This window comes from Athene noctua, chromosome 13, assembly GCF_965140245.1.
Source record: "Athene noctua chromosome 13, bAthNoc1.hap1.1, whole genome shotgun sequence".
Classification (NCBI taxonomy): domain Eukaryota; kingdom Metazoa; phylum Chordata; class Aves; order Strigiformes; family Strigidae; genus Athene; species Athene noctua.
In genome coordinates, this window is record NC_134049.1 from 14840419 (window position 1) to 14863150 (window position 22732).

Genomic DNA, 22732 nt, shown 5'->3' on the forward strand with positions numbered 1-22732 from the left:
TGAGATAAGACTGACCCAGAACTCACACACCAAACCACAGCATCGCACTCTGGCGAGGGAAATTGAGACTTCTTTCTTCTCAGCTTGGAGAAACAGGGACAGGATCAAACAGGACAAATGAACGTGCTTAACTGCGATAATCATGCTGGTAACACAGAAGAAAGCCTCATTCTGAAAGAAAAATGGCATACCGTTATTTGCATTAAAGCCACAACCTCTCCCTTGGCTTCAACCAACCATGGCCAAGAGTCGTTTTTATGGAGCAGAACATATCATCAAGCTACTAAAAATATCAGGGAATTCACCAGAATAGCTTAGTAAATGCCTTTTTGAAAAGGTATGCAACTCCTTCCCAGTGGCCCATTTTACTCAAATAAGCCACAGAAAAATTGTATAAAAAGATTTATTGAAATTCATCAATGACAAACAGACATAAAACTCAAAGTTTGGCTCTTCTGGGAAAAAAAACTGTTGCAAATGTATTTATACAGATGAAATATTGACTAGGAAATACAAGTCACTTCTAAAGCTATTTTAAAGAGGGATATGAAAGTAAAACTGTACATTCACTAGGTATTTTCAGTCATTTTACTGACTTCCACTAGGTAAGAAAATACAATTTTGTATTAGTATCTCGTGCTTGAGTGTATGAAAAGAAACCTCCTACCCTACATGCTGAACTGCCTCCTGTATTTAGGTTTGTAAAAATTTTCAAAGTATATAGCACAAGTGGAAGTAGTTTCTCATCACTTAAAATTGACTAGGTGTTATATATTACAGACCAAAATAGTACACACCTTATTTAAAAGGGTTGAAACATTTTTTTATTACAATTGTCAAATTCATTTCACTAGTAACTCAGGAATTAGGAACACTTTTTATATATATTTATATATATATTTAAATGCCTGCCATTTTCAGTGTATTGGCTATACCCTAGCCAAAAAAAAAACAAAACCCAAAAACAAACAGAAAGGAAAACACACAACACACAGGGCAGGGAAGGGGGAGAGGAGGGGACTGCAAATTCACCCCACAAACCAGATCCAAAGGAACACCCCAAAAAAACCCAACAAAAACATTTGGTCACTATTTACAAACAGCAAAATAAAAGGTACCTACAAAAGCAGGGAAAGCATTGGCTGAAAATGGCAGTCATTCACGGACAGGCAACAAAGAAATCACTTTATCAATATGCCATTCTCACACCTGTTGCTGTGGAGGGATGCTTTGCCTAAATTTGCAGCATCCCCCAAAAAATGCTTACGAAGGATTTAGTGACTGGCAGTGGTGGAAAAATCCCAACCACCAATGCCACTCAGCTGTCTCGGAACAGAGCACATGTATTTGTGGGATCATCCACTGATCTTAAACTTTTTTGACTCTTTTTTTTTTTTTTTTTCTTTTTTTTTTTAAAAGATGTCAAACTACCCACTCCAATAATAAGAAACAAATTACCACTTGGTTTATACTTACTATTGCAGTTACAGGGACTAAGAGAGGGACAAAAAGAAAAAATTTAAAATGAATAGGAGGAGGAGTGGCAGTAAAAATAGTATTTTATTCCCTTGCCCACCCAGTCTGCTTCTCCCTCTCGTTCCCACAGCAACATTACAATCAGAAAAAAAAGAAAAAAAAAAAAAGAAAAAAAGAAAAAAAAGGTTGGGGGTGTGGGGAGGGGAAATACAGGGTAAAAACAGTCAAATCACAATAGGAAATTTTCAAAATAGGTTATTCAGTTTAGTCGTCTTCATCCCCTTCATCTTCAGGCTCTCGTTTTCTTTTCTGTCCCCGTTCTTCATCTAGAAAATAAAACGCAACTTGAATTATATGAGTGTTCCCTCACACTGCTGAGAAGCTGAACAAGTTCAACAAGCTTCTACTTTGGCAACTGGCTTGCTATCAAAGGAGCAGGAATACAAACATGAGCCTGCTTTTTAGAAAATGGCATTTTACTTTTTTTTAAAAAATTATTGTTTTATCTTGAGGAAAAAGTGGATTGCTGCCATACCGGGCTCTTCTTCATCTTCATCGTCATCTACTTCACCATCGTTGTAGCCTTCTTCATCCTCCTGGATTTAAAGAGGGGAAGAAAAAAAAAAAGGATTAAAAGAGTCAGTTTCAGTGCAAGAACTTTCACAATTTGGCAATATCCAACAGCATTTTACAACAAAGTCCTTGAAGCATCTTAAACAAAAACCAAACAAAAAGGCAGACACTTCCCACGCACTTACATAAGCCCATTTTTTTGCTACAGTATAACTGGACTCTGGGCCAAGCTTTACTGCAGAAAATCACAAGTGATCATAGCAGCCACTTCTGGCTTCAAGTCTCCAGCAAGAAAATGGTTTTATACTTCATGCTGATACACAGGTGCAAATTTTGTTAGGATGTCCTGAGCTTAGTGAGGCTCAATGACTGGTCAAGCAGGAGAAGGGCCATGTTCTAGGGGTGGAGAGAGTCAAAACACGAGCAGACATCTCCAGACCTGAGGAGAAGAGGCTGACCCACCCTTCAGCCAAATTTTAGCCCCATCCCAGCAACAGAGCTAACAGCAAAGTCGCAGCAGACTGTGACTGGCTCAGCACACCCTACACAGGGGTTGGACTACACTAAGAATTAAAGCATCCTGAGGAATCGCAAGGTACCTGCCCAAGGAGGAACCTCAGTCTGAAAGCACAGAGTCGGTAGTACGCATGCCACTCTCTCAGCTGTAACCCCCAGCCCTCTAAAGGCCCCACAAACCTGGTCTAAAGACGTTCCTCGCAGTGCTTTTGACATCAGCCCAATAAACAGAAGGATTTCGTGTCAATGGTCACTAGATGGCAGCTGGCTCACAGACAGGCACGCCTCAAAGCCACCCCCTGCTGCGATGCTTCTCAAGTAAAAAAGCAAGCGCATGCTTCAAGTCCTGAAAACCTCCAATATTTGGTCCATTTCTTGCCCAACTATTCCCTGTTAGAGCATGTTCACTCCATACCCGTTAACTGCAGAAATCCTTACCTCCTCTTCTCCACTCACATCCTCCTCTTCTCCTTCCTCCTCTTCCTCCTCGTCTTCTTCATCTTCTACTACCTGAGCATCATCATCATACTCCTCTTCTATACAGTCAAACAAGATTAACCACTCAGACATTTAAAGTTTACTTTTTTTTTTCCCACCTGAGATGTGACCTCCTACCAACACAAGGGGCAAACTGAAAGCACTGCTTTAACATTTAAAAATTAAAGCAGTGCTTTAGACCTAGTCCTGGGCCTTTTTAGCCTAGTGAGAGGGTAGTGGGGCAGCTGCACCCACACTCTGAGCTGCTGCAGGGTTGCAGAGGCCTTGATGGCAAGTCCCAGCAGCCTCAGGACTGCTTTAGCTTCAGTTGCTCCAGTTCCCACTACTCTGCATTTCTGAACCCGTGGGACACTTGCAGCTCTTCATCTGCAAGCCCATCTGCTCCCACCAGGGCTAGAGCAGAACTTGACAAACCAACTGAGTGCTGGGTCCCTCCCCAGGGGACACCCCTTGCCTCTGTGCTGCCAGAGGGATACCACAGGCTTATGCAAAATCCATCTTAGGGGTTTGCAACCTCCTTTCAAGAGGAAAGAGATGAAAACATGACTAAGCCCAAGCAACAAACCAGAAATTGTTTTTCCATGCTGCAGGTAATGGCGTTTTGGAGCTTTTTTCATGCATTTGAACATAGGCCCTGTCCTGGGCTCTGGTGAGGAGAACCTGCATGGTGCTGGCTGAACACACAGCTCTGCCAGGCACTGCTGCAGCCCTCGCCCCTCTCACCAGAGCTCACATTCAGCACTCGGGGGGAAAAGTGCAAGTCCAGCTATTCTGCTTTTGCTGTGCAGCTGGGTTTGAAGAGTCTAGCAAATTCCCCAAACTCAGCTGGATACTCATCCGACTGGTACGCTGCTGCCTCCGAGGACAGTCTGCCAGGGAGGCAGAACGGCACCCACAGCACAAAAGGACCCACCATGCACCTCCCCAACATTAAAAACCTGCTCACTGCTTCATTAGCACCTTTCACAGAGCTTGCCCCAGGCAGGCTTCAATACATACACTCTCCCCTCTTCTGCCTGATCTCAACTACTTCAATTTTTTCCTCACAGAGCAGCCACAAACTCCTATTAATGCACTGGCTACTTCCGTGAATTGGCTACTTTTTTTGATGCCCAGTCTGGTTCTCCATCAGGCCATGCACAACTGCTTGTCCTTCCTGGAAGAGCACAGCCTGCGCATGCCATCTTTTCTTACCCACTCCTGCCCTTTTCCCTGGGGTGTACTGTTCCCAGAACTATTTCAGCACCTTACCCCTACTTTGGGCCCTTTTTTCTACCACCCTTTCACTCCTCAGCTTTCACTAGAGAGAAGATCGAGCAAGCAGCTCTTCCAGGCCCTGTCCATCTCCTCTCCCCTCGTTCCTTCAGAGGGCACTGAGATACTTCTGCTTTACACCAGTTGGAAAAAGAGCTGCTGAGGACACCACTTCTCCTGCCAGCAAGTCAGAGCTGGAAGCAAAACGTACCACACAGCACATCAATCTTTCAACTTACGTACACCAAGTAGCACAAATTCACATACCATCTTCATCTTCCTCCTCGTCGTCTAAGCCCTCCACGTAGCCCTCTGCATCAGAGTCCGGTGCTTCTTTGTCATCCCGATCTTTCACTAGAGATAAGACTGAGAAAGTAGCTCTTTCAGGCCCTGCCCATCTCCTTTCCCCTCGTTCCTTCAGAGGACACTGAGGTACTTCTCCTTTACATCAGTCAGGAAGGAGCTGCTGAGAACACCCTTCTCTTGCCAACAAGTCAGAGCTGGAAGCAAAATGTACTAGGCAGCATATCGATCTTTTAACTTACATACACTAAGTAGCACAATTCACATACCATCTTCATCTTCCTCCTCGTCGTCTAAGCCCTCCACGTAGCCCTCTGCATCAGAGTCCGGTGCTTCTTTGTCATCCCGATCGTAGCCATCGAGGTATGTGAGTTGCGGGAGGAGCTTGAATACATTTTCTCTATAATCGTTCAAGTTGGTTACCTCGCAATTGAAAAGATCTAGACTCTTCAGGTTTTCTAACTTTTTCTGCAAGAAAAGAAAAGGCTCTGAAGTTCAGCGTTACAAAAATTCTCTACAGAGCAAAGGATGCAATGGCAGCCAGAGTTAATGTGCTCAAGAGCTTCCCATGACGAAAGGGTCATTTTGGTCTCTGCCTGCTAAATTGGTGTGGAACAACAACATGCAACGCCTGGTTGGGGCTGCTTGGGTATCTGGGAGGGGAAAATGCTCTCTCTCAAGTTCAGAGTCTCACAAGTAGAAGACTGAAGTTTGGAAAGAGGCAAAAAAACCATACATGCTGCGAGGGGCCAAGCTAAGTAGAAGTAATAATCCAGTCAGTTATCCCAAAAGGCAAGATATTGGAACCAGCAGTCAGGTATATTTAAACCACTGCTTTCAATGGAAGAAGAAACACGACTATTCTCTGGATACAAGAATTTTGCTAAAAGAGATGTAAAAAATTTTAATGATTGTATCTTAGCCTTTGGAAAAACGAAAAGAGGCTTAGAAATTGAACAGGATTTTTTTTTTTTTTTTTTTTGAGTAGGAGGTGATCTGAACTGCCCACAGCACTTTGAAGAACTAACAATAAAAGCACAAGCAGCTGAGTATCCATATCAAGTCTTATGAAATATCTCCTTTCTGGAGTTTGGTGCGTAGAGCAACGGTGACATCAAGAAAACAATAAGGCTGAAACTGGGAGTAGTTACAACTCTCTCTCTCTCTCTCCTCTGTTTGCTACATGAATTTAACAGCTCTGCTCTCCCCTTCTGCTGGGGGAAAGGAGATCCAAGATGAGAACTGCTCCTTGAGACATTTTAAGAGCAAGTATTTAGGAAATAAACCAGAGCCAAAACTCCTCATTTCTAGAGAGCGAAGGGTGCATGAAGCAAAAATTAGAAAACAGCATAGCCAGAACTGACACTTGGATGCCTTTTGGAACTTGATCTCAGCCTTGAAATAAAAAAGTATAATGACCGGGAGAGGTGATGGAAAGCAGCAGGAATAAGCTGGAAGCTCAGCAACCCCTGTCCGGCTGCAGCAAGCGAGCCCAGCATGGCGGCACACGGTGCCACAGCCCCGGGCAGAAGCGGTGGTTGGTGACTTTAGACCCAAGGCTCCAGAGGAAAGACTCGGAGCTGAAGCAGAGCGTCTGGCAGAGAGAGCCCCGAGCCCCCACCTCCGAGGAAAGCTGCGGGGCTCCCGGGAGCAGCAGCCGCTAGAGGGAAGCAGCCGCCCATGCTGCGGGCACAGCCCCGGGGCAGGGCTCCCCGACAGCCCCGGGGCCACGGGAACCCGCCCCCAGCCTGGCCGCGAGAGATCAGCACCCACCACACTCCACAGCAAGCTGCTTCAGGCCTGCCAAGACCGAAATGCCTCTACTCATCGCAAAATGGGGTTTGATTTCAGCCTGTACTGAACCAACTTACCAGAGGTTCTATTGTACCGAGATCTTTTATTTTGTTGCCGCTTAGATTTAGATGCGTGAGGTTCGGACACTTTTCTGCCAACACTTCCAGTCCGCCTGAGATTCTGTTGTCACTTAGCTCGAGCTGGAAGGCACATAAACATCTTGAGGTTTTAGTGCAAACGTGTATCACAAAGCAGTTTGGTCAGCTAAACTACGTTTTTATACAACTACTTCATACATGTGGTATAGTGCAAAGAGGGAGGCACATGGCATAGGACATTTTATTTACCTTCTTAAGTTTGTTTAACTTTGGTAAGTTTGCAACTGAGGTTAAGCCTACGTTGATTGTACTTAAGAATTCCAGCTCTTCAAACTCATCTGTGAGGCCTTCGATTTTGCCTTCGTATGACCTACAGTTGTCAAGAACGAGTTCTTTAACCTGGAAAGAGATGCAAAATGTGCATAAGATGTTCTGCGTGGAGGATAATGATTTCACTCACAAGCAAAGGATGACACTGATCAGGCAAAAATGAAAGGTATTCCGATAAACTGGCAAGTATGCGAAAGGTTATTTTCAGTGTCTGATCCCTGTTTTTGCTGGTATGGTTAGCAGTGGTTCAGAAACAGATATTTGTCTTTGCTTCAACTGCCTTTGTGTTGTTCTATAAACAACATAAACAGTTCAAAAACATTAATCCTGGCTTAACCAATTTGGTTGTTAGAAGTAGCATCGTCTTTGGCAAATGCAAGTGATAAGCATTTTAAAAACTATGAAACCAATCTATTTATTTTTAAACTAACCTACCACTTCGACACCCCATACAACTTGTGTGCTATTACAACACATCATCAGTTGTTAAAATAGCCTCTCTCCTAACGCAAAAATTATTTGAGCTTTTCAAGCATGGAGAGGTCACTGCCTGCTCAGAGAGTCCCGAAACCTGCAGTAGGTCCTGGTGATCCTAAACCAGGTCCTGCTGGAGACTCGCCCTTCCACACCAGGGTAGCTTGATGATGGTATTTTAGGGGAAGATCTCCATGGAGGCAACTCCTTTCTTCGGGACTTACAAGGGCTGTGCCAGATGATGCTGGCAGGGGAGGTTCCATGAGCAAAGCTGCTGCACACCCTTATCTCCCTCACCCCATTGCAGCAGGGAGGCTGACAGGGAGAGGTGAAGATAACGTCCCCACGGGCCTGAGCCCCACAGGACCTGCCCCACAGTCAAAGTTACAACCTGCAGGGTTTTGTTGTTTTTAAACAAGGCACCACTCTTTTTTTTTCAAGTGCTATCTTCAGCGGACACAAAACAACAGCATCAGTGCGAAAGAGACACTAAATACACCCCACTCTGAGTAAAACTGCTCCTTTTCACCCTAAAGCCAGGTCAGCACTATGGGATTGAAGTCCCTTAGTAACCAGCGTGGCTCTGGGGAAGCTCTGCCACCGAGGACTGTCACTCCACAGGAAGGGCCCACCCATTCAGGGAACATCCAGACATTTTCACACTGACGGAAAATTTCTTGGGGTTATTTCTCCCTTCTACAACAACCGAAGAAAACCCATCCTTCTGCGGGCACTGCAGACCCCATCCCCTGCTCGAGGCTTGTTTACAAGTTTGGAGAGGGAGGGTGTGCTGCTTTACGCCGAGGAGGGGATAAAGAGAAGTCTGCAAGATGGGTGTACGCAGAAGAAACAAAGCAACTTCTCAGTTCATACCAAGGACAGTTAATATGCAAATATTTAATTTTCTTAATTTCTTTTTATTACTGTAATCCTGCAGCACAGAGAAGAATCCTATATAGTTTTATAGCTCCAAATAACATCCCTAGATTTCTAATTAAATCCCAAGCACTGAAGTCAATAGGGAAGTCAGCCCAAAGCAACACGAGAGTACAAGTGATTCATTGAGAGTAGGAGGATCAGTGTTAGACAGGAAATACATTTTCCAAGACTCTACAATTTTCCTAGAGGAATTATGATAGGGAATGACTACACAAAAGTCTTCCAGAATAATTTTAGGCTGGTTAGAAGAAACCAAAGATCAAGTCAAGTGCTCCTGATCCCACATACATATATTTCACTGGGAGGGAGGGGGGAAAACCCCAAACCCCCCAAAACAAATGACAAAATTCCCTCTTTGCTTTGAAATTCAGATAGCTAGAAAGCCATTTTGAAGGCAAACATGCGTATCTTCTTACTGTAACAGTATTTAAGTATCACAATCCTCCAGTGACATCAATTTGGGGACAGTCATGGCCTTCACACACAGAGCTCCCCCCTGCCCCCAACGAAAAAAAGGAAGGAAAAAAAAAGTACAATAGAAGCAGCTCCACCCTAAACCCAGACACTAGAGCAGCTACATTCTGCCCCTATCTGTGTCCTACCCTCGCCAGCACACGAGGCCCCAGCCTGCTCCATTATCTCCCTCAGCCAGCGAGGGGGCTCACTCCCACCTCTGGACAGGTTTGGGAGGAAGGAGGTGAAGGAGCACAGCTGCAGTGTGCTGCGGGAGGACAAGTTCTCTGCAAGAGAACTGAAGCTGATCTCCACACTGCACAGAGCACGATGAACTCTTTTTCCCCTACCCTCTTTGCAAAGAAGTTTGCAAGAGCTCGTGTCGGAAGATGAAGCAAGGCAGGAGGACGTTTGGGGAGGGAATACACTTGCAGCTGCAGCAGCCAGCAGAGTGTAGAGTCAGCTGTGGCTCCGAGCTATGCAGCAGACCAAAGGCACAGAGTGAAGCAGCACCTGAACCTCACACTGAGAAAGAAACGGCATGGGTCCTCACCCTGGGAGGTGGGACTGCCATCCCTTCACCCTCCCCAAGGGCAGGATGGAGGCAAATGGGGAATTGGACAAAACTTCCTCAGTGGTAGAAATTTGAGAGGGAGGTGGAAATAGCAATGGATGTTGAAGTAAAACCTTTTAATATGGTGGTAGAATAGCCAACTGGCTACTAGTTTAAGTTTGCCCTTTTCAGGGCAAGAGTGCTGCTTTTCCCTCTGCTTTTCAGAAAACTTTGCTACAGAACTGCAGAACTTCCTCGCTGTGCCCAGTACCAAGATACTGGGCAAAGGTAAAGTCAAAACAACTGCCCAGGGCAGCTGTCATGGAATAAAACCAGCCAGGTTTGCAAGTGGTAGAAAGTCTGGTTGGATTGAAGAGCTGAGTAGGAAACATCAGAGCAAAGGCTCCTAATGCTCCCCAAGTGTGTCTGCAGCAACATCATTTCAGTGCTTATGTGATCAGAAGTATATTGACACACTGAATCGCTTCTGAAAGAGCATAACTCCACGGGAAAAAAAAAAAAAAAATCAACTCAAAATTAAATGGCTTTATGCTCTAAGAGATTTAAGAACCCCGTAGGAAATATATGCCTGCAAGGGGAGGATGAACTGGGCTGGTGGGGCTTCTTCCAACTTCTCTGCCACGTGCACGCTCACCACCGCATTGCACCCGGCTCTCCTGTGTACAGTACAAGCAGTAGGAACTACCACCAGCTCAGACAGTTTTTATAAGTATTAAAATGACCTGCAGCTATTTGCCCACAGCCTCACAGCCTGAAGTCATGTTCATCCCACTCTTCTCCCCTTCCGCTCTGACTCGCCATCTCCTCCTGAAGAACTTGCCGTTTCTCAGTGAACCGGAGAGGCAGCATCCTCCACTTCCCCTCCCCGGGAGAGGGCAGCACTCTCTGAGGCCCCTCTGGTTATTAATGGGCACTTTTCCAAGGCCCTGGATGCTGCACAGAGGTCTCCTCTCAAAGCTTAGCCCTGCTGCAAGGATGCTGGGCCTCATCCAGACACACTACAGCCCTGACAGTTAGCAAGCACAGAACTGTGTCAGTGTAGAGAGGGAGAAGCAGAAAGGTGACCTTAGCAAAGCTACATTCCATCTAAAACAGCTCACTACCACAAAAAGTATGGCAGAAGGACTAAAAACTTATTCCTCGTTTGTTTTTCAGAAGTCTTTGTAATCTTAAGGAAAATTCCAGCCCCTGAATCACTCTCCAAACGTCTGCTGAACTTCCCTGAAAACACACGGTAACACTGCAAGTTTTACATCTCTTTCCTCACCTTCTGTGACCAAGACACAGAACAAAACGTTGCCTGATGCCCGCATGAGCAGCCTTCCTGAGTCTTGCTATATACCCAAATGAGATGAGTGGGCCTCAACCAGTCTGAACCAATTTAGTTGTATCACACTGCAGTCTCTAATACTACAGACACGTAGATGCACAGTCAAGATTAGGGAGGACAACACACATGTATCTGGAGAAAAAGGTTTGAAGGAATAAGTGTCCTCAGCTAATTTGTATTTAGCTGCACCAAAGACAACACAACCTGCAGAAGTTGTGTATCATTGACCTCATCACTGTTTATGCACTAACTGGAGTAAGTACTAATACAAGTACAAGACAAACCACATGACCCTTACTTATCTTCCCCCAAAACTGCTGCATAGTGAGAAATAGCGGAAGAACAACGTGCCACAAGGAACCAACCACCACAAACACCACTGCAGTGCTCACCTGAACAGCTAGCAAGGCACCTGCAGGTGAATGTCTAGCAGAAACCCTCAGATGCAGGCGGGTAGGTTGGTTCCTGCAGTATGTAACCGTGTCTTCCCCAGCCTTTGTGACAAGGCACCATCCGGTGCTTGGGTGGGGAGATGACGCATTGCACAGCTTCAACCAAGCGTTCCTCGCCCATCCCACCGTCCTGCCTCGTCCCCTGGGGTGGCTCGGGGCTCTGCTGCCCCTCTCCCTGCATTGGGCAGGTGCCATCTGCTTGAGCAGGTGCTTCCTGGTTGCCGGCACACCTTCTGCTCGAGTGTTATTGCTCTGCGGTTTGCTGGTACCAGTCCTTAGTTTTCAGCAGTCACACATAAGCAAGTAGGTTGCTCCTTCTCCAGCAAACCCTTTGGACCACGCTCCTTGGACCTGTTGTCCTGTGGCCATCCCAGTTGCTATTTCTGATATCCCAGATGCTTTCAGCACACGACATCACATCTTGACACAGGCTGTGCTGTTAACTGTGGGTTAAAGCATCCCCTAAATCTCTTCAGGACCTTCATGACATCACGCTCTACATTAGCGCCTGCTTGATAACTCTTATCTGTTTCCTAGTATAGTTACTGCATTAAGCTGCGTTCCCAAATGCGTATATGACTTCCTTAATATAGCCATGGGGTCTGCTGCAAGATTCCACCCTATTCCTAGGGGAAGTACAGGCAACCATGTGTAAGCAGCCGCTGGATTTCATGGGAGTCACCACAAGTGGCACCCGGGACCCACTCGCCACGCGTGGTACCTGGCTGGATGCCCCCTCCCACCTCCCTTTTCCAGCGTCAGCTGCCTTGCTGGAAGGGACCGTACTCTTGAGTTATCAATGCACAATCAGTAGAATATAATTACACACAGACAACTATTAAGCTGCACATGTTGCTGCCTTAACCTTTAATCTACATTTCCATTTCAACAGGTAAAAAGGCAAAGTCTCTACTTCAGAAAGCCTACAACCCATGGGGGCGGGGAGATCCATGAACTTGGGACTAAGTTCCCAAATCCCATCCTGTAACTGAAGGCTTAACAATGTGACAGAAGGACAGAGTTGTGGATATAATTTTGAAACATAAAAGGCAAATTTACAAGTACAAATACCATTCTGCTGGCTTTACAAGCAGAGACAGCAAAGGCTGTAACATCTCATTTTCAGCACAATGGACCAGATGCTTTTGAAGTGTATGCTGCATGTGGTAGCCCTAGGTCAGGAATACCCCATGTGGCATTTTTTTTGAAAAAAACACCAGGTAAAGATGAGGATGTTAACTCTGCCTTGCACTGCTCCCAACCCAGTGATCCAGGGGAGCACTGAGAGAAGCCCTCTATACCTCTTATCCCAGTGGAAACCTGATTTAGAGGAGGGCAGAGCTGTGGAAAGGAGGGAGGGGAGAGCAAGGAAAGCCTGCTGTGGTTAAGTGGAAGCAAAGTCCAAATTACTTTTGAAAGCAGATACAGGGTTGTGCTCTCCCAGATGCACAAACACTTCAAGACACTTGGGTTCTATCTTTGGTATTTTTTTGGTCTCAACAGCCTGCACAGTCCATCCAAAGCTCCACAGTGAAGAATAATGATTGCTGCTTATTGTAACCAGACTGCCAAGAGTTGCGGCCTCCTGGTGCTGGCACTGTACTCTAGGCCTGTACTCACGCAGATTTGGGGATCCTTCATCAGAAACGGATCTTCTCAGGTTTCTATTCCACTCGATTTATGCAGCAAAGTTCAAGAGAAGTCAGCCCTGCTCTCATTTGCTGGGGAAGGCACAGGTTTGACAAAGTTCAAGATAACGCCCAGATCCTGCAGGAGCCCATCATTCATGCTTAGGCTCCACAGTGATGGTAAGGATATCACGTCCTCCACACTCATGTTAGAAGCTTCCCCCAAAGTTACTACTGGGGGAGATAAGCGTTGCATGGATTTCCATTTCAGATACTATCTGGAATGTGACTAGGACAAAAAATGGCTTGAATGAACAGCCAACTTAATACCTTGGGCTAACAAAGCTGCTCTGAAGGCTCAAAGACATGATGCAATTTCTGCTCCAAGATGATCACCAAAATGTAACCAAACTGAAGAACTGATTTAAAAAGCACAAACAAACCTCGATAGTATCACATGCCATTCGCCACCTGCATTCAAGATTGATCTTCAGCCATGTTAGGATCCCCCATGATACAAACACAGAACAGATCCAGGCTACACAAAGCTCAGCTCCTGGGGGACAAAGGCACAGAAGGAACGCAGAATAACCTCTGGCCCAAATCACAGCAGCTCCTGGGCCGCTGTACATCCATGAAGACACACCTCAAGAGCTGTTCAGCCTTCCCATAGTGCTGCCTGGCCAGGCTGTGCCCCCTCCTAGCTCTGGCGTGCTGCCCACATGCAGGCAGGGGAGGGAGGGAGGCAGGTGCTGTGGCACTGACTGCGCTGGCTTGGTGCCACAGGGGATTCCCCTTCAGCGGGGCAATCCTCGGCTGCAGCTTCTGGGCAGCTCAGTGTCGCCCCATGGAGATGCTTGGGGATGAGGATCAAGCCACAAACAGAATTAAATGTAACAGGGAAGGGGAAATTCCTATAGTGTTGACATTCTTTTCCTCCCCTAAGACACACAAGTAAAAAGCAAACCAGAATAAAGGCACCAACTGCAGGTAACAGTAATAAAACTTCTTTCCTTACCAAACCAACATTGCAATTCTGGATTTTGACACATCTCTTCAAGGCTTTGTTATCGTAAGTATCTGAGATGAGATAAACAGATTTAACTCACTTGCAGTCCATGTCTTAAACTAGCTCATCAATGACAACTGACCTTGCACAGGCTCTGGTCATTACTGTACTGGGCAAAGAATCTGCAAATCCTGGGGCAGGGAGAAATGCTGCATAAAAAATGCCCACGTAACATGAACCACTTCCCTTGAGATCTGGGCAAGATTATCTAGCAGTACTTGAGAATCCTATCAGCAGAGGCAGCGACTGATGGCGGGGAAAAGACTGCATGGGATTAATGCCTGCACCTTGTAATTTTGAGCAGTGCTCCGTTACCACCATTACAGACACCGGGTGCAAATACAGAGCCTCATCCCGGCTGAACGCCAGGCGCCTGGCAGGACTTCAAAGAGGTTCAGGCTGAAGTTTACAGGATTTCCCCCAGACGTACTCCCCACAGCCCAAAGCTGTCCCTTCCACCAGCACTTTGCAATTGGCCCCTTCCCCACTGAGCAGTTCACATCTGCTGCACAAAGCAGCTGCCAGTGCAGGCTGGTTCAATGGCAACCCGCTCCCCTTTTAGCTGTTTTGCCTATTTTTTACCCATTCAACACAGCTGAACACCAAATTCTTGCAACAAGGTCATGTGAAACTACTACCAGACCTCAAAATCCACCTAGGGTTTCTCCAAATGACGTGATCCTGTCAAACTTTCATATGTGAATTCCCCTCCCACATCTCTTTCTTGGAAACTCACACCAACACTGTTAAAACACTTCAGCAGAGGGTTTTAGAAGCCCAAAATTGAACTTCCAGCATCACGTTGTGATACAGTTTTGGTGCCTCTCACGTTTTTCACTACAAGCACCAACACACATGGATGTGCTCGGATCCCGATACTGCTGTCTCTGAACTATAACGCCATGCTTCTCTACAGCTCTACAGGTTTACTCTGTGTTTGTAAACTACACGCTAGTAAATGCTTTGTATTTCATTTAGTTGATCCAACAATTGTGTGATGAAGAAACTCGGATTTACTTCAGATAAGGGTGCAACCAAGGAATTACATGAGAACACTTGCCTAGGGACCAAGAACGGTCAAGTGACAACACGAGCATCTCTGTGGACGTCTGTCAGCCTGGGCTCAAGCAGCTCCTTAAACCCCTGTCCTCAAGTTCAAAGCAGTGCAGTAAACTAGCAGTTTAAAGACACCTTTTAAACTCCCCTCAAGCTGGGCTCTGTTTCTGTTAACTCCCACAAGAATGAGCACAGTGTCCTCATTTTGCTGGCCCCCACGTGTATGGGGGACCCCGCATCATCCCCACCCTGGCAAAGGGAAAGGAGCAGGAGAGACAGGGAATTTATGTTTTGTTTGGTTGATTGTTGTTGTGAGCTTTTTTTTTTTTTTTTAAATCAAAGCTGCTCTGTGTTTGGAGACAGCTTAAGGCTGCTTGCACAGCTCAGAAAAAATCTGGCTCAATATCAATGCACTTACTTTTTTTACTCTTTAATATTTTACATAGTATAGCTGTAAACCCCGAGAGCAATACATATGGCGCCAACTAATTTTAAATCCTTTTGCTCTGTTCTATGAGAAACTAAAGGTCTAAGGGAAATACCTAAGTGGCAGAAGGGTGAACTGTCTTGGCAATTCTGACGTCTTACACTTGTATCTAATTACAAGGCATCTCCAGTACTAAAAAAGTTGCAGAAAGAATAATCTACTTACTTTTCTCAAAACCCCAACCCCAACCAAGAAACCCCGTGAGTCACAGATATATTTTCACACATTTACAAGGGTCAGTATAGCCATATGCATAAGCAACACACTAATTAATAAATCGAGAACACACACCAGTGACACAAAAAGCTGGTTCATTCAAAAGCATATAGCTAGTTTTCGGTTTTGTTTCTACTGTTATCAGCATAGCTCAGTAAAAACTCCAAATATTTCTGTAGACAGACTGTTTCAAATACGTAATGAAATTGCTTCATCTTTGCATTAAATGCTTTTCAATATTCACTTTAATGTTGCTTGCTTCTCTCTTTTCTACAGATGGTATCACCTCCCAGCAGAGCACTTCGCTCTGCTCCTGGCTGGGGTGGGTGACATTGCATGGGTCACTTCAGCTCCACGTCTCAGTTTCTCTTTGAGAAACAGAGCGCCTGACACCACATCCAACATGCTCTTTCATTCACCGTCAGCTATTATTAAATAAAATAGAAGCAAGACATTAAGACTGCAGTGTACCTTTTATCTGAAAATTCTCCAGTTCGAAATTTCCAGCGTTTAGCTGAACCGCTTCGCTGGTTCAGTTGCACGTACTCCGAATTGCCCTCAGCAACAAAGGACTGATGTAGAGACACACATAAAAAAGAAACACTGCATTTAAATGAAGACTAATTTTAAGAGCTGCATATTTAATACGGAGAGCACTCTCTGAAGATGTCAGCTGCTATAGAATGCACTGGCAAATCATACTTGTAAAAGATAAGCTTCTCCTAGCATTTTTATGGCTTTAAAGGGAAAGTGTTCAATAGACCAAGTCGATGGACAAACGAGTGCTCCGATAGTGAGCACAACTTTTACACAGTGGCGTAAAGGCAAACCACTGAGGCTTTTTTTTTCTTTTTGGAAGTATTTCAAAGGTCATGCTTACATTTGCAAGGGCTTCACAACTGATTTTAGCAACCTAGTCAAAAAAAACAGACTACGTATTTACTAGCTATTTTGTCTGAAGGATATCTGGGCAAGAGAGGAGACAGGAAAAAATTATATGCAGAACAAGTCCAGTAGTGTCACATAAGTAGCTGGGAAATGTCCATCACTCCAAAGCACAACAAAACCACCACTGCTCACTATTCCCACTTGAGACTTGTACCTCGCTGCAGACACAGAGGGTTTGGTTCATCAAGCTGAGCTGTTTGTCAATCAAGGCTGCTGAAAGCCATCGTGCACTCCGCAAATGGCAAGCCTGTGGCAAGCCTGTCTTGCCTCGGCGGGTGGCAAGGAGAGGACCTCTCTTCCTCCCCTCCCAGCACCCCAGGGCAAGTCCTGCTTCCTCCCAAGCAGGGTGCCGGGATCCCAGTAGGTCCCTGGGATTCTGGTGTGCAAACCAGAACTACTACTCCCATAACCTTCCCTTACTTTTAATTCATTCAAAAAACACTCAAGACACAGCACCCACACAGGTTTCACAGATCTGGTTCTTAGTTTTTAGGCTTTTTCAACTTACCAATACCTTATGGCAAGAGGATGGGGGGAGTAATCCCTAAAATGAATGAAACTGGAATAATCAAAGTCAGCCTTATGGGATGCAAATGTTAAAGCAAACAGTCTCCAATACCTGTGCCACCATTCAATGTACATTCAAAAATGCATCACTGATGTAGATAATATGGTCTTTCAAAATATCATACTGTATTTAAAAGTCCTAAATCCTTGCATGTGGTTAGCAGTACCTTGAAACATTCAGGAGTTTTTGGTGTACAGTTAGAGCAGAACAGCAGAAAGGTATATGCTATTTATTGACATATAACACACAAATCCTGCTGCAAGGATGGATTACAATAGCTAGGCTTAACCCTAGAAGGTTTGTACTAAGAAGTTGGGGGTTTTCTTCTTGTTTCAACAACTATTTTAATTTGGTGCGCACGACAAGACCCCTTACTTCTTCAGGAGATGCATTTCTTGATGGACTACCAACACAGTTAACATCAACTAAAGCCCAGCTATTTCTCTTAATGCTTCTTCATCTAGCCAGTATTTGGACACACACCTGAATCATATGGAAAACTCTGTAACTGTGACTGCACTCTATATATTGCTGGTCAAAAGGGAATTCTCAAGAGTTGAGGGTTAAAAAAAGAAAAATCTAGCATTGATACTTTCTAGCAGCATCACAGAGAAAGGGGAAAATTATGCAACCAGTTTTGGACCCATATACTGGTGTTCTTTGATTCTAAGTCTTTCAAATGCTTAAAACTTGGTCCAGGTTAAGAGAATTTGCCACATACTTCCCTGGTCAGTCCCACAGTCAGCTATGAAACCAATCTAAATTTCAGAAAGGATAGCTCACACATCATGCCTGTTCTCCAGCCTGATTTTTGTAGGCTGCAGTCCCTCCAAGATGAGCATCCACCCAATAGGATGCTCGTTCTAGAGGTTTGCATCTGGAAATCAGAGTCGTGAAAACCAGCTGTTATACAAACTTGGGAAGTTTGCAAAAATGACAGCTACTTCTTTGTACATTTACACCCTGCTGTCAGCTACAAAAGTGGTTAAGTGATACAAGGCTGCAAAAATCCATGAGATAATCTGCACACACCACACGGAGTTTGTACGTGCTGATCTCATGCCTCCCTAGACACAACCGTATCTCACTTTGTTTCAAGCTTAGAGTACACCCCCTTCCCATTTTGAGGTTGTTCAGTCTGGGGAGAGTAAAAAAGTGTGTATCTGCACTAATATGCAAGACCAAAATATTTTTTTTTAAATGTGGGTCTTTGAAGTGATGTGTGTCACTTTAAACTCTTTATGGTTCTTGCAAGCACCACAACAAGGAACTAGCTTGGGGAAAAGAGTCTTTTTATTTATATTCTTAATTTGAAACACTTTGTATAGATACTTGCACCGTATTTCCCTTCAGTGTTAAAATCTACAGAAAAACAGAGAAATCCGACTGTCAAGTTGTTTTAAAGTGCAACACAGAAGAACTGTAAGAAATACTCAGTTACAGTCAGTATTTTAACACTGTCACAATTTTGAGCTGATGGAGCACTAAATCCTCAGACTAAATGAACCAGCATAGTAGCCATAAAGCAGAGAAGATGAGTTTTGCATATAATTTCGAAAACCTACCTCCGTGTCACACAGCTAAGAGCCTCAGTACTGAACCTGTTCCACAGTCTTTGCACTTTACTAATAAGTTTATGATGGGAATGAACAAGAATGCCCACAAACACGTCCAGGTGAGCACCCCTCTGCGAGGTCAGTAGTTACACCATTACCAGCTGATGGTTCCGGAGGAAACCCACGAGAAATAATCATACCTGGCCCATTTCTGGTATGCAGTTAATTATAATGGAAAACCATGTTGGTAAGATCAGCAAAATGACAAAGGCAAGTGCATTATTGACTACTGTAAGCAACCATTAAAAATAATGGGATAAAAAGTTCTAATATCTGGGCAGAAAGTAGATGTGCAAGCTCAACTCTGGCCATACAACACACAGAACAAATTTCAAGCACTAAAACCCCAGCCCTATCACCAACGCTGAATTCACAGAAAAATGGAGGGAGAATAAAAAAAAAAAAAACAAACCCTAACCAAACCAAAACAACAAAAAAGAGATGGAGGAAGAAAAGGAATTACCCCTATACAATCCACTTCAGGACATTTATGTTATGTTTTATTAGTCAACATGTAACCTTGCAGAATTATATGACTTAACAACTTGGAGTAGTTAGCTCAGCTGCACAGCAGCACACAGTATTCTACACAAGAACTGTATTGGTTAGATCAAACTATAAAGTATCAATGTAGGCTAAGAAAGAACCACAACACCTTATCCACAACCTCTTATCTAAGTTTGATTTACAAAAAGTTTTGATCCTGCACACTCTGGTAACAGGATATATTAAACGTAAGGTGTACCGCAAAACTTCCGCACACATTGGGCAGAAGCACCAAAACAAGCATATTCATGGCTATTTTCACCAAGATTTATTTACGTTAAACTTAAAAGTTTGAAAATAATGATCTCGCACACAAGAAGGAAACACTATCTATCAAAGCAGAGGCTAATGAAAACAATTCACAGAACTGTCCTGTTCATGACCAAAGACTTACTAAAATCCGTAAATAAATGACATGGGCATTAGAATCGTTTCTAACCCCCAGTTTCAAGTATTTTAGCTAAAGCATTATCTGGATTTAGCAAAATATTATTTTAATAGGTATTTCAGAGAAACAGACTTTAGACCATACACTTAATTCTCCGGGACACAAAAAGCACGTGCACACATCTGTAATCAATGGCTTTACAAAGCGGGCTCTAAACAGAACAGCATTCCCGAATGGCATCTCCATCCGCCTTCGAATGAAGCCAGAAAGATTTGACTGTAACGGAGGTGATCATCTTTGCTACCTCGGGAGGGCTGATACATGTAACTCATTGACAAAGTCTAGCAGGTAACAAGTGACAGGTTCAGTAAGCCTGATTTTACAACAAACTGCTGCATATTTCCGAGTTACTGAGGAACAATGAAGCCCCGCCAGTACAGAGCTCTCTACACTTTCTTTGGCGTAAACCAGAACAGAGCAAAAGCTGAACAAAACCGAAGCGTGGAGGGAAAAAAACAACCAAAACAAAACAGAAGTCGTTTATACCTAACGCACTTTGTATCAAGTCTTCAAACCGTAGGACTGTGTTTAAAATGGTGAATAAGCCTCCAGCAGTAGGTGCAACGGGTAAATGGACTAAAAGTAGGAGGGGAAAGGCCAAAAAAAGGATTCAAAATAAAATGAAAGGAGTCCCAACAGCAGAGACCTACCTTCCCGCAGGGCCCTGCCCAGGAAGAAGGCGGACTCCGGGCGCCGCGCTCCCCGCCCGGGGGGCCGCAGGGGCACCCCACGCCGCCGCAGGGCCCCCCCCGGCCCCGCTGCCGGGGCCAGGCGAGGCGGGGCCGGGCGGGCAGGTGCGGCGGAGCTGCCGGCCCGGTGGGGCCCGGTCCCTGCGGAAGGCCGGGGGCGGGAAGAGGCGGCGTCCCCCCGCCCTACAGCGGCACCCGCGGGATTAAATAAAAAGAAGAATAATTTTTTAAAATAATAATAATTAAAGGGGGGGGGAAGGATGGCGCCTTTTTACCCTCCTGGCTCGTCCCGCCGCGGTCGTCACGAGCCTCCTCCCGCCCCGTGCTCGGCGACAAAATGGCAGCCCCGGCGGCTGGCAGTCATGTCGGAGAGGGCGCCCGGGCGCCCCTCGCCGCCGCCCGGCCCCGCCGCCGCCGCAGTGCCGGCGGGAAGAGCCCCCTCCGCCAACGCCTCACACCGCACCTCCGCACACCGCCGCTCCCCCCCCTCCGCCCCACGGCGGCGGGGCTTCCCCTCACGGCCCGGCGGGGCGGGCAGGGCCGCCGCCCGCGCTCGGCCGTTGCCTCCGCCGCAGCTGAGGAGAAGGAGGAGGAGGAGGAAAAAGGGGAGGGAAGGTGGGGGGAGGAAAAAAAAATAAAAAATGGCGCCGCGTCCTACTTGCCGTGTGGCGCTGCCAGCGCGGGGCCGGGAGCGGCTCGGCGGCGGGGAGGGGGGGGGGTCGGTCGGCCGGCCCCACTCGCCTCATTGTACCCCCCGCGCTCGAACAATGAGCCCCCGCGGGCCGCGCCTCAGCGCCCGCCGGGGACGGCGGCGGCGTGTACCGCGGCGGTGGCGGGAGCCCTCCTCTGCCCCCCCCCACCCCACCCCCCCCGCCATCCCCGTCCTCCTCCTCGCCCAGGAGTTTTTAAACTTTAAAGAGCAGGTTCCATCGACCTGCCCCCGCCTTTGTCCCTCGGACACCGCGCTCGGTCACCGAAAATCCGCGGGGCCGCGTCCCGCCGCCTTGCCTCCGCCCTCCCCCCAGCGCCCCCCGGAGAGGTACGTTCTCCCCCCTTCATCTCCTTCCCGGTTTTCCCGCCGGCCCCTTTCCGCGGGCGGGCGGGCGGCGGGGCCGGGGCACACCTCGCCCTCCCCGGCCATTAGACAAGGGCCTGGCGGCGGCGGCGGCCCCCGGCGGGGCGGGGAGGAGAGGAGAGGAGGGGGCTTCCCCGCCGCTGCCCTCGGCCTCCCCGCGCCCCGAGTTCGCGCCCCGCCGGAGCGGGCTCAGGGCCCCGCCTGCCTCCGGGCACCCCCCCGCACCCACCCCCCCCCGACTCTTTTAGGGTGGGATTTTTTTTTTTTTTTTTTTTTTTTTGTCCTGACAAAGTTTTTCTCTCTCTCTCGTTTATTCCGCCAGACGCGGAACAACAACCTGAAGTCCGGCCCCGGGGGAAGGGGGAAGGAGGGGGGGTGGGGTGGGGGGGGGAGAGAAAAACACGCACACGCACACATCCAGCCTTTTTGTGCGTGTGTGGGGATGGAGGGGGTGGAGAGTGCGTTTATTTCTTGCAATATTTTTTTTATTCAACGCTCGCGCTACCGGCGGCGATACCCGATCGCCAAAAACGCTAAGCATTGGTTTAAAATTCTTTTCTTTTATCTTCTCAGCATCTGGAGAGAGGGAGAGAGAGAGAAAGGGCGCGTTCATGAGGACTACAAAGTTACAAATATGGCTCCCCAGTCTCTCTTGCCTGATCACTGCAAAGAAATGAAGACGCACTTTAAACTAAACCATTTGCAACTCACTCGCAGTCCCTGTCTGCCTCTCCCTGCCCAGCACCCAGTACAAATATTTGCGAACTAAACACGCCAAGAGAGGAGCACCAACTTATTTTTATTTAATGCACGGCGAAGCCCCCTCGAAGGCATCGCACACCGGTAGACTCAGGAGCAGCCTCTAGTTTCCCCCTAAACCACAACGCGTGCGCCTTCGGGCACCCCCAAATTGGGGTGCACAGCCACATACACACACACACAGGTAGGCACCTCAAGGGCAGCAGCGGCCCCGCCACCGCCGAGCCCCGCGGGGCTGGGATGCACACCCTCCCTCCCCCCCAAAAAAAATAAAATGTGGGATGGATTTTTATTATTATCTTTTTTTTTTTTTTTTTTTGGGGGGGGTGGGGGGTGGGGGGTGGTGGTGAGGGGAGGAATTGCTTACATCTGAGGGCGTCCTGTTCCGCAGCTCTAAGTGGATCCTTTTCTTCATGTCCATGTCCGTGGCTGGCGGGAGTCGCTGCCTGTCCCCGGCTCCGCTCCTGCAGTGACACCGATGCGGACCCCCCCAAGGCCGCCGCCGTGAGGGACTTTGAGGGCTCAACCAGCTCCGCTCGGAATCCCGAGCCCCAGCACCGCGG

General features: G+C 46.8%; 1 protein-coding gene across 4 annotated transcripts; it reads right to left on the reverse strand.

Moving 5' to 3' along the window:
• Positions 1-389: 389 nt before the first annotated feature.
• ANP32A (acidic nuclear phosphoprotein 32 family member A) lies at positions 390-22730 on the reverse strand. Of its 4 annotated transcripts, none has more exons than XM_074917351.1 (8): positions 22537-22730; positions 6762-6911; positions 6492-6614; positions 4890-5088; positions 4585-4671; positions 3004-3101; positions 2012-2072; positions 390-1802 (listed from the first exon to the last, which is right to left on the reverse strand). In XM_074917351.1, exons 1-8 carry the CDS (start codon positions 22588-22590, stop codon positions 1741-1743), a joined length of 834 nt encoding a protein of 277 aa, XP_074773452.1. In that variant the 5' UTR covers positions 22591-22730; the 3' UTR covers positions 390-1740. The 4 variants fall into 4 exon arrangements, with proteins under 4 accessions (XP_074773452.1, XP_074773451.1, XP_074773453.1 ...); XM_074917350.1 differs by having other exon boundaries at positions 4585-4683; XM_074917352.1 differs by having other exon boundaries at positions 2012-2069; positions 4585-4603; positions 4888-5088.
• Between the last annotated feature and the right edge of the window lie 2 nt (positions 22731-22732).

What these genes read in the sequence shown, in the direction of transcription:
- ANP32A (XM_074917350.1), bottom strand. Translation starts at nt 22,590, where the DNA reads ATGGACATGAAGAAAAGGATCCACTTAGAGCTGCGGAACAGGACGCCC. An exon ending in TCGGTACAATAGAACCTCTG is followed by an intron (nt 5,089 to 6,491) that starts GTAAGTTGGTTC and finishes CTTTTCTTGCAG; the next exon opens with AAAAAGTTAGAAAACCTGAA. An exon ending in TGAAGATGAAGAAGAGCCCG is followed by an intron (nt 1,803 to 2,011) that starts GTATGGCAGCAA and finishes TTTATTTTCTAG; the next exon opens with ATGAAGAACGGGGACAGAAA.